At 43.1% G+C, this 12,096-nt stretch overlaps 1 protein-coding gene across 1 annotated transcript in view; it reads right to left on the reverse strand.

The window, feature by feature from the left end:
* PRKCH (protein kinase C eta) overlaps nucleotides 1-11,537 on the reverse strand; it is a 223,568-nt gene extending 212,031 nt beyond the window's left edge. The window contains exon 1 of the mRNA XM_065872751.1: nucleotides 10,796-11,537. Coding sequence (XP_065728823.1) covers nucleotides 10,796-11,158 — 363 coding nt within the window. The 5' untranslated portion in view covers nucleotides 11,159-11,537. The remainder of the gene's footprint in view (nucleotides 1-10,795) is intronic.
* Between the last annotated feature and the right edge of the window lie 559 nt (nucleotides 11,538-12,096).

Raw genomic sequence — 12,096 nt, forward strand, 5'->3', positions numbered from 1 at the left:
TGGCTACAGACAGTTCATGACAACAAAGCATTAATCACCATGCTAGTGAGAATGGCTTCTAGCAAAAGCTCAAATGGTGGGATTCTCAGTCACTCTCTGATACAAGAAAACAGGGACATAACTTACCATCCCATAGAACAAGGAGCCCATTAGTGTAAATCAAGAAATATAGGCTTCCCCGGTGGCGCAGTAGTTAAGAATCCGTCTGCCAATGCAGGGGACACGGGTTCCAGCCCTGGTCGAGGAGAATCCCACACGCCACGGAGCAACTAAGCCCGTGCACCACAACTACTGAGCCTGCGCTCTAGAGCCACGAGCCACAACTACTGAAGCCCACGTGCCTAGAGCCTGTGCTCCGCAACAAGAGAAGCCACCGCAATGAGAAGCCCGCGCACCGCAACGAAGAGTAGCCCCTGCTCGCCACAACTAGAGAAAGCCCGCGAGCAGCAGTGAAGACCCAACACAGCCAAAAATAAATAAATGAATAAATAAATTTTTTAAAAAAAGAAATATAACTGCATGGCTTGAAATGAGGACCCACTGTAATTCCTTAAGGCTGATTCTAAACCAAGGAAATAACATCAACATCACTACCAATGCTGAAAGTCATTTAGACATGAGTTAAATCCTCTCCAAGCCAGAGCAATTTAGATTTGGACCAACTGAATTCTTAGGAGTTACTAACTTTGAGAAGATATAAGTCATTTTGACTGCTTAAAACCAAACCAGTTACTCCTAAAGCAAAGAACTGATGTAACTGCCTAACAAATGGAGGCAGAAACTTTAGAGATGGAAGGGTCCTTAGAGAGATTCTAGTGTAGCCCCCTCTTGATAGAAACTAGGGAGCCGAGACCCTGATACACAGAGGCTTGCCTGCAGTCACAGTTGACAGATGGCAAAGCCACACCTTGAACCCAGCTCTCCTGACTCTCACAGAACAGTACCTATATATTGCTGGAAGCTGTACAATGAAATACAAAGAGTTTCTTTAATTGGGTAGTTAATACTATACTAATTTACAGTTAAAGTTCCCATAAACTTCCCATATATTTACTAATAAGCCAGCTTGCACTAAAATTTTAGAACACAAATATATATATAAATATCTAACTTAATGTATTTACAAATTAATACATATCTAAATAAATTGAAATAAGTACATCTTCATATCTATGTAGATGGTAAGTGTGTCTGTCTGTCACACATCACATGAGCTAAGGCAACAGTAAAGCTTTGGCTGGAGCTTTGGTTTCCACATTCTGAAAACAAAGGACTGAGCTATAGTAGGTTCAAAAACTCAAAAATTTCTCAGGACCAAGCAGGTAATGAGTCAAGGGGACTGAGTATTAGGGGGTGGTGGGGTCTGCAGCAAACTAGAACACCACAGAACTAAATGCCTTCAGACTGAATGTTAAACATCACTGCCAAATGAATATATCTGTAGCCCGTCCATGGGCTAAGAGCTGTCAGGCTTTTTGTTGCTGTTCTGAACTAGACTCTCCTGCTTCAACATCAGTGATTCTCTTCTGATCTGTACAAAGCTTGGGGTATTTGATGGCTCAAAAAGGGTGCTACTGTTTTCTGTCTTGGGGAGTTAAATGTTCTTTTGGGTCATCTGTTCATAGATTTTGAAACTTAGTTCCCTCCAAACTTTCGGACGATGGAAAGATTTCTGTGGGTCAGGAACGTTTAACTTTCAAAAGGGATCTGTGATGTCTCTCTGGGAAAGCATTATTAGGTCAGACGTTCCTTATCTTTTTTTGAGGGATGATTTTTCACGGTCCTTTAACTGAAGCAGGCCTGTGGCCATGCTATCTACGCTGGAGCCTTAAAAATCAACTGTTTTTCCTCCAGGAAAATGTTTCTGGTCTCCCCAAAGTAGGCACTCACCAGCATCTTAGTCCTTACTTCTATTCTGTCATTTCCTGGTTGTTGTCCCCCCTACCTCCCCAATCTCTCTCCCCCTTGGAACTACGAGGCCTGTGAAGAAAAGGGCCATGTCTGTCTTGCCCACTTGCCTCTCCAGGGTACAGCACAGTGCCTGGTACATAGGACACGCTCAGTGGTGCATGAAAGCTCACCTAAGGCTTGGCATTTCATAGAGAAACATGTAATAGTCTGTTAGAGTAGCTACCCCAGGAGCAGAGGGGATGAATCTCAGTCAATCACCCACACTTTTAAACACTGAACTCCTCTGACCAATATCATACACTTCCATGAGAGCCCAATCCATTCATATATCCATCCTTTCAGGATACAGGGGGAGCGGGCAGTGGAAATCTTAGGATGCTGAGGGAACACGAAGGAGGAGGGGGAGAACCAAACCCAGACTTGGAATGTCAGGGAAAGTTTCCTGGGTAAAGTGAGGTCTATGGTGAGACCTGAAGCACAAGTAGGAATTAGCACGGTCGCTCTTGAGGAACTGAAAGCTGCTCATTGTGGCTGGAGCATGGAGTGTGGGATGGGGTGAGGTAAGCAATAAGGCTGAAGAGGGAATTGGGGTCCAGATCATGCAGAACATTCTATAGCATTTTGAAGAGTTGTGTTTTATCTAAGGGCAGTGGGGAACCACTGAAGGGTTTTAAGTAAAGGAATGACTATCAGCTCGGCAACTGAGAAAGATCATTTTGGATACAGCAATGATGAAGGTGGAAAGAAAGTGGTCAGGAAATGACTTTCAGGCCTCATTTTTATCATATTCTAATAAAATGGAGCAAGCAGCCAACACAAATGGAGTATCAGATCTAGCCAATTGTTTTACAAAATAGAAGAGAGACTACAGAAAATCCAAAGCACTTCTCTGATTCTACATAAATGCTACCCATCTCATTAAAAAGTACTGCACTTTTACTATCACAACTAGTCATCATTCTAAACATTTGCTAGATACCAAAACTGTACTAAGAGTTATGTAAGATAAAATGATTCACTCTGCCCACCAACCTCATTAGCTCTCCAGGGTTGCACAAACGAATTTAACATGTCGGCCTCACAAACTACCAGTGAACAAAGTTATACCATATTAACAGGTTTAGAAATCACAGTCTTTTAAAATAAGCAAAAGCAAAGAATTCTCCAAACAGTTTTCCATCCATTATCATATTCAAAGGACACAAGAATCTGGTCCAGTCTTTCAAGTGCAAGTTGGTATGTAATTAATTGAGTTTTTACAAGGGACACTGTGATCATTGTAATAACTGGTCAATCCTGAATTACTTTCATTTTGTTTTTAGACAGATGAATAGGGACTTCCCTGGTGGAGCAGTGGTTAAGAATCCGCCTGCCAGTGCAGGGAACACAGGTTCGAGCCCTGGTCCGGGAAGATGCCACATGCCACGGAGCAACTAAGGCCATGCGCCACAACTACTGAGCCTGTGCTCTAGAGCCCATGAGCCACAACTACTGAGCCCACTTGCCACAGCTACTGAAGCCCACATGCCTAGAGCCTGTGCTCCACAACAAGAGAAGCCACGGCAATGAGAAGCCTGCACACCGCAACCAAGAATAGCCCCCCCTCGCCACAACTAGAGAAAGCCCACAGGTAGCAACGAAGACCCAGTGCAGCCAAAAATAAATAAATTTTTTTAAAAAGATGAATAAAATGTTTAAGTCAAGATCCTTCCAAAGTGCTTATACTTTACTTGCTCCAAAATCACACTTCAACAGAGATTTAGTGCCTACTATATACCAGACACTGCTCAAGATGCTGGACTTAGAACAGTGAATAAGAGAGGTGGGGTCCCTGCTCTCAAGGTGTTTATACCCTAAAGGAGGAAGGTAATATAAGAAAATAAATTAACAAAATGATCTCAGAGAGGGATGAGTGCAATGAAGGGTGACAGATAATAATGTGGTCTGGAAGGTGTTCTCTGAGGGGGGAACATCTGAGCCACAACTTAACCATGATAAGAAACAGCCAGCCCCACTGCAGCAAAATTCTCACCATGAAACTGAAGACACAATATACCCAACACAATTCACGTACACTGGGATAAACCTCCCTAGAGATGCTAAAATATGTTTCTTCCCTAAACGCTCCTCACCAAACTGGCTCCAAAAAAAATCATTGTGAGAACAAATAACTGTACCACAAAGTACAAAAGAGAATGAACCGCTAGATAATGAATCTAGAAGATTCAATCTGATGCTATAAATTCATGTACCTGGATCCAGGAATCAAGAGCAAAGTTAATCAACGATTGCCAAGTGGTAACCTGGAGGCTTCCCTTGACAAGACTACTAAACAGGTAACCAAGACTACTAAATAGGTAACCTCACTGAGTTGAGAGAAAGCAGCCCTCCACTGCTGCAGGGAACAGAATGTCTTCAGGAGGGTTGAACCAGGAAAACAGCCTGGGATACTGCCAAGCAGGTCCTTCCTTCCTGAGGGGATGCCAAGGCCTTTCCATGACGCAGCCTCCAGCCCCTCCTGCCTCCTGCCATGTCCCTATGCTCTGCACTAAGTATTAAGGGCTGGTCCCCATTTGGAAAGTCAGCGAATACAGAGCAAATCTGTGAAAGGAGAAGATAAGGTTTTAACTTAGACAAACTTTCGGGTTTTAGAAGTTCAAGAAATTATGCAAAACAAACCGGTTCTAGAAGAAACAGAAAAAAAGCTGACAGTGATAATTTAGAAAATGAGACTGTGTCCAAAAGTCAGAAACTGTATTTAATGAGTTTGGTGTTTTTTAATGCTCCTACCCTGATAATATTTTTTGCACTAAAGAGGCAACGTAGTTTTCAAGAGTCAGCCTTGGCTCAAATCTAATTCAGGCACTTATTTACCTAACATCTTCTTTGGTAAAATAAGCATAATAAATCCTCAACGTTTTTTCTCTACAGCTTTATTGAGTATAACTGTCACGCAACAACGTGCACACACTTAACAGTGAACTATCTGATGTGCTTAGACGTTAAGTATATAACTGTGAAGCCATCAGCACAATCAAAATAATGAATATATTCATCTCGCTCAGAAGTTTCCTTGTGCCTCCTCTGTAATCCATCCCTCCGTCACCTTCATTCTCCCGTTCCCAGGCAACCATGGATCTGCTTCCTGTCACTACAAACTAGTTTACATTTTCCATAATTTTGCATAAATGAAATCATATAGTATGTGCTCTTTTGTGTCTGGCTTCTTTCAGTATGTAAATTACATATTTTAAGATTCATCCATACTGTTACGTGTACCAATAGTTCATCACTTTTTATTACTGGGTAGTATTCCATTGAATAGATACAGAATTTGTTTAAATATTCACCTGTTGGGGACTTCCCTGGTGGCGCAGTGGTTAAGAATCTGCCTGCCAGTGCAGGGAACACTGCACTGCTGCCAATGCAGGAGACACGGGTTCGACCCCTGGTCCGGGAAGATCCCACATGCCGCGGAGCAACCAAGCCCGTGCGCCACAACTACTGAGCCTGCGCTCTAGAGCCCCTGAGCCACAACTACTGAAGCCCGCGTGCCTAGAGCCTGTGCCCCGCAACAAGAGAAGCTACCTCAATGAGAAGCAAGCGCACCTCAACGAAGAGTAGCCCCTGCTCGCCGCAACTAGAGAAAGCCCACACACAGCAACGAAGACCCAACGCAGGCAAAAATAAATAAATAAAATAAATAAATTTAAATATTCACCTGTTGACTGACATTTTCCAGTTTGGGGGCTATTACAAATAAAGCAGCTGTGAATGTTCACGTACAAGTCTCTGTAAAATGGTTCCATTTCTCTTGGTAAGTACTTAAGGGTAGCTAGGTCCCATGGTAAGTATATGTCTAACACTTTAAGAAACTGTTAAAGTGTTTTCTAACGTGACTATTATTTTATATACTGCACAGTAGTATATGAGAGCTCCAGTTGCTCCACTTCCTCACCAACTCTTGGTATGATCAGTCTCTTTAATTTTAGCCTTTCCCATGGGTTTTGGTTTTAATTTACGTTTCCTTAACTAATCTTTTAATGTGCTATTTTCCATGAAGGGTGCCTATTCAAATCTTTGTCCCATTTTTAAATTGAATATTTTTCTCATTGCATTTTAAGAGTTTTTATATATTCCCGTTAAAAGTCTCTTGTCTGATTTACATGTTGCAAATAATTTCTCCCGGTCAGTGGCTTGTGTTTTCTTTTTCTTAAGTATCTTCTGAAAAGCAATAGTTAATTTTAATAGTCTGATTTGATTTTTTTTTTACAGTACTTGCTTTTTTATGTCCTGTCTAAAAAATGTTTGCTTAACCCAAGGGCACTAAGATCTTTCTTCTATGTTTTCTTATAAAAATTTTATAGCTAAAATCCTTTTTTTAGGTCCATGATCCATTTTAAGTTAATTTTTGTGTATGACATGAGGTAAAGGTCAATGCTCAAGTTTCTGCACATAACTATTCAATTGTTCACGTACCTCTTGTTGAAAAAAATTATCATTTCCCCATTGAATTGCCTTGACATCTTTGTCAAAAAAGAAAGTCAATTTATCATATATGTGTGAACCTATTTCTAGACCCTCTTCTACTCCGCTGATCTATATGACTCGCTTTACTCCGATACCACATTATCTTAATTATGGTAATGTTATAGTTACCTTGAAATCAGATAGTTTAAGTCCTCCAACTCATCCTTTTTCAAAATTATTCTTAAATGAGTCTGGGTCCTTCACATGTTCATATAAACTTTAGAATCAGTCTGTTAATTTCTACAACAAAGCTTGATGGTATTTTAACTAGGATTGCATTAAATCTATTGAACAAGTTGGGAAGAACTGTTAAGAACTGAGGTCTTAACAATATTGAATCTTCCCATTTATGAACACAGTATCTCTCTCCATTTATTTAGATCTTTAACTTATTTCAGTGATGGTTTGTCATTTTCAGTGAACAAGCCTTGCATGTTTTATCAGATTTATCCAATTTCATATTTTGATGTTCTTTTAAATGGTATTTTTCTATTTCAGTTTTCGATTGTCCACTGATAATATATAGAAACTGATTTTTGTAGATTGGTTTGGATCCTGCAACCTAGCTAAACCTAGCTTGTCGGTTCTAGAAGCCCTTTTGTAGGTGTCTTAGAATTTTCTACAGTTTTACTTCTTCTTTTGCATGTACTTTATTTTCTTAATTGCCTATTGCACTGACTGGGACCTCCAATACACTGTTGAACAGAAGTGGTAAGAGTAGCTATCCTTGTCACTCCTGATCTTAGCGGAATATCATTCTGTTTTTCACCATTAACGTGTTACCTGTAGGTTTTTCACAATTGTCCTTCACCACGTTGAAAAAGTTCTCTTCTATTACTAATTTGTTGAGAGTTTTTATCATGAATGGGTATTGAATTTTGTCAAATACTCTTTATCTATTGAGATGATCATATGAATCTCCTTTTTTATTCTGTTAATATGAAGAGTGGCACTGATTGACTATAAATGTTTAATCAACCTTGCAGTCCTGGTTATAATCCCATTTGATCATTTGCTATATTGCTGGGTTTGATTTGCTAAAATTTAAGAGTTTTTATATCTATATTCACGAGGGGCACTGGTCTGTAGTTTTATTTATTTGTAATGTTTTCATCAAGTTTTGGTATAAAGGTAATGTTGACCTCATGAAATGAGCCGGGATGTGTTTCCTTCTCTTCTGTTTTCTGAAATAGTTTGTGTAGTTGGCAATATTTCTTCCTTAAATGTATGATAGAACTCACCAGTAAAGCCTTCTGGGACCTTGAGTTTGCACTGTGGAAGGTTTTTAACTACAAACTCAATTGCCTTAATAGACATAATGCTATTCAAGTTATTTGAATGAGTTTGGGTCATTTGTATCTTTCAAAGAATTTGTTCGTTTCATCTAATTGTGGAATTTCCTGGCATAAAGTTATTCATAATATATATTTTTAAATGTCCATAGGATCTATAGTGATGTTCTCTCATACCTAACATTGGTAATTTGTGTGTTTTTATTCTTGATCATTTGAGGTTTATCAATTTTATTATGTTCTTTTTTCTCCAAAGAACAGCTTTTTGTTTCATTGATTTTTCTCTGCTGTTTCTATTTTCTGCTTCAACTAACCTCTGCTATCTTTACATTTCCTTCTTTTTGCTTACTTAGGATTCAATTTGCTCTTCTTTTCTAGTTTCAGGTGGAAACTCAGGTCTTTGAGATCTTTTCTAATTTAAGTTTTTAATGCTGTGAATTTCCATTTAAGAATTTCTTTAGTTGTTACATTATATCCCACTACCTCCTTGGATATAATGTAAATTAAATGAAATAGTATAGTTAGGAAAGAAATAGTTGATTGCCTAATCCATGGCAGGCACTGTGCTTGATACTAGAAATATACTGCACAGAAGAGATCTAACCCTTTCTCTCATCAAGCTTAGAAGGTAATACAGACGAAATTGGTTCAAAATCAACGCCAATGATTATCTTCTTAATACTCAGAAAGCATGTTAAGCAAAAAAGCATAACAACTTTGTTTTAGTCTAATAATAAAGGTGTCTTCTGTTTTTGTCTCTTCTCATGATCTAGCAAAAACTAAGCTTTTAGTATTTTTTAGAGTTTAGCAATTTGTAATTTCAATTGCAACAAATAAATTTACTGTAGAGTAAATTACTCCATTTGTAACTTCCTGAATAAACTACACATTTCAATTTAATATGCTAAAGATAAATAAGTACTTCTGTAATTCTAAATTTCAAAACCACCTTTAGACCTATAAAGGATCATTTAGAAAACAAGCATTCCATATATTTCCAAATATTTTCTTAACAAAAAATTTTAAAAAGAAAGGAAACACACTACCCATTCTACCCTATCATCACAGTTTCAAAATACCCAGAACTTTTAAGAACTGCCTCCTAATTGAATGAGTGTCTGACAAATCACCAGTTCCAAGGTCATTTAAAGGCTGACCTATCCTACCAAACACTCGTAATTTCCGGAACACCACATTAAACATCTAAATATAATGAATTCAGACAATTATAGATATAGAAATTTAATTTACATTTAAATCTATTCAGCCAGTGGGACAATAGGCAGCTCTAAATACCCCCATCTTGTCAGGTAACCTGAATCTTTCTACACTTAAGCTTCTCCAGCCCTTATCTTGCGGTCTTCATTTAGGCTACAGGTTCTCAAACTTCACTGCACATTGCAATCACGTGGAGAGCTGAAAAGTACTGATGCTGGGGTCCACAGCCATAATAGATTCCTGTCTAGAGTCTTTAAAAGTGGGGATTTTGAAAAGCTCCCCAGGTGATTCAAATGTACAGACTAGGGGCAAAATGAACCAGTCTGGGATCTCTTTGGGAAAACAGGCTTCTAATGGCCATTGGTCAGTCTGCACCACCATATTTCAGAACCTAGTTCTTTTAGAGCTCTGCCCAACCTAACTCCTAATCAGACACTAATTTAATAATTCCATTGAGATTCCTAGACTCACCTCTATTTCCTGTCCAGAAAGTCACAGGATAAAAAGTCAATCTCTACTTTGGCCATTCCTCTCTAATCCACTTCTAAATTCCACAAAGTAAATTCAGCTGAAGGGAAAGTAACTCAATATAATTTGATGATATGGTTAAACAGTCATGGTTTTTTCTCCTATTTAAGAGACTACTCCACAAGCTGCTGTAAGTTTACAAAGTATATGATAAAATAATCAATTCCTCAAAGTGTAAAATAAATATCTAAATGAATCTTCCTTATTATCCATCTGATTCCCCCACTTGTTAATTTCAAACAGGTTTTCAATACTGAGTCACCATTCTGGGCTCAAAACTGACATTCTCCAGAATTTAAATCATTAAACTCCCGGGACTCTTCAAAGGGCTTACTCCATTTTGCCAGGCCAGACCACTTCATTATAATTATCATTTCATCACATAAGAGTGGGAAGGATAACACCTGCATCACAAAAACAGTATGAAGATTAAGAAGCAAAAGCCTTTTAGCACTGTGTAGAGTGCTCTAGACATTTTAATTTATTTGCAGCAGAAATTTTGCCTCATGGGAACTATGTGAAAAAGCACAGGCAAGTAGCAAGTTGCGGGTTAACTACTTGTCAATATACAGAAGCACCAGCAGGTGAGGAGAGGGGAGGGGGGCGGTTCACAAACTGCTGAAGAGCCCTCTAAACTCTCAGTACCAATAACTACAGAAACACATACTGCAGGACTCACACCTCTCAGGCTGAAACTGAACTGAAGTCACAAACACACGTAAACCTCATCTCCTTGGAAAACTGCTAAACGAAACTTGGCCGACTGAAGACCCAGGCACTCCAATCCCTGCCAATGCAGGTTATGTACCTCTGGGATGTAATGGATGTGCATGCTGAAACACGTGTGCACATCTGGGCTGCTGAACCAACACGTATCCATAAACATTATGAATAATACCTGCGAGAATGTATCGCCTTCTCCTAAAAACCGCTTAAAGAACTTGACCCAAATCAAGTCACTTTCCTATCTATCACAACTTCTTTGCCTTTCCTGCGTATTACCCTCAAGCTGAGAGTTGGGGCGCCTTACCCAAAGTGTGGGCGGAGGGGGATGACCGCCCCTACCCCGACTTCCCGTTAGCCCAAGCTGCCATCCCGAAAGGGGACCGTGTCGAGGATAGCTTTCTAGAGACACACCTGTGCCCTAGCGCACCACCAGTGCCGTGGCCACCTGGGTGAGAACCAAAGCGAGGGCCGCAGTGGAGGGAATTCCCTGCGCTTGGGAAGATGGGAAAGCGGGCCCCGGGCAAGTTTTGTAAAATGAAGGGGGGAGAAGGTGCGGAGTGGACACAAAGGGGAGGGTTCAAGGTACTCACCCAGCCCTCAAAGGTGTCCGAGGCGCCGGCCGTGCGCAGCAGCTCCTGGAACTGCAGGGTGCAGTTGGCCACAAAGTGGTCGTAACCCAGGGGCGTCTCGTGGAAGACAGCCAGCTCGAGGTGGCCACCGTCGGTGACGTTGGCGCAGAATTCCTCGTTGTACGTGGGTTTGTTGGTCTTCTGCTTGGTGCTCGTCTGGCCCACGCGTACCTGGTCCACGCTCACCGTCAGGTAGGGGTCCAGCAGCTGATAGCCCTTCTTGAAGAGCGAGTGGCGCAGGGACCAGCGGGTGGGCTGCAGCCCCACGGCCTCGCCAATGCGGACCCTCAAGTAGCCATTGAACTTCATGGTGCCGGACGACATGCCGGGGCCGCTGTCCCAATCCAGGGACCGCGCGGTCTCGCAGCGGGAGAGCGCGGAGACCTCGTTCAGGCCAGCCCTCGCGGCGGCCGCAGGAGTGGAGGCAGCTCCCGGGAAAAGCAAAGCGCAAGCCCCCCTCGACCAGCCATTCTGCGTCCCCCGCCGGACCTTCCCTCCCCTCCTTCCCTCTCTCCTCCCTCGCGAGGTGGAAAGGAGGGGAGCCGGGCGCCAAGCCCTCAGAGGGCCGGGGTCGCCCGACCGTCCCTCTCGAGCGCGCGGCGCCTCCCGGGGGCTCGCGCGGGACTCGCCCCTTCTCCAGGGCCAGGAAGCGCCTCTCCGCGGAGAGCCGGAGCGACCCGTCCGGTTAGCTCGAGCCTCAAGCGTCTCCTGCCCCCGCCTCCTCCCGCTTCTGCTCCTGCCCCCGCCTCCGCGGGCTCACGCTCTCCCCCACTCGGTGAGCTTCAAACCAGGAAGCAGCTGCCGCCCCATCCCGGGCAGGAGCCTCGCGCCGCCGGGCTCCAAGTTCACTGCAACCCTGCGCGGGGCTGGCGCGCCCTCCGAAGCCCTGGGGCGCGGCGCGCGGCCGGCGCCCGACCCTGCGTTCGGTCAGTAGCGGGGCGCAAGCGGCCTGGGGAGCGCGGCGCAGGCCGGTTCGCACCGCTCTGCTCGCGCTCCCTGCAGCGGGGTCTGGCGGGGAGCTCTGGGCTGGAAGCTACCCCAGGTGCAGGCCAAAAAGGGAAGGGCTTGCGGCCCAGCCTGAGCGAACACCTGAGGCGTGGGAGACAGACCCGGGGAGCGCCGGAAGGCGGGAAAGAGGAGGAGCAGGGAACCCACGCGGCCGGGAGTCGCCCGCGCCCCCCAGTCCCCCCTAGGAGGTGGGGTGGCGACCCAACGTGGCCATCTGGGAGAGGCCCTGGCCGGAGGCGGGTGCGTGACGGGAG

This window comes from Phocoena phocoena, chromosome 2 (assembly GCF_963924675.1).
Source record: "Phocoena phocoena chromosome 2, mPhoPho1.1, whole genome shotgun sequence".
NCBI classification, from domain to species: Eukaryota; Metazoa; Chordata; class Mammalia; order Artiodactyla; family Phocoenidae; genus Phocoena; species Phocoena phocoena.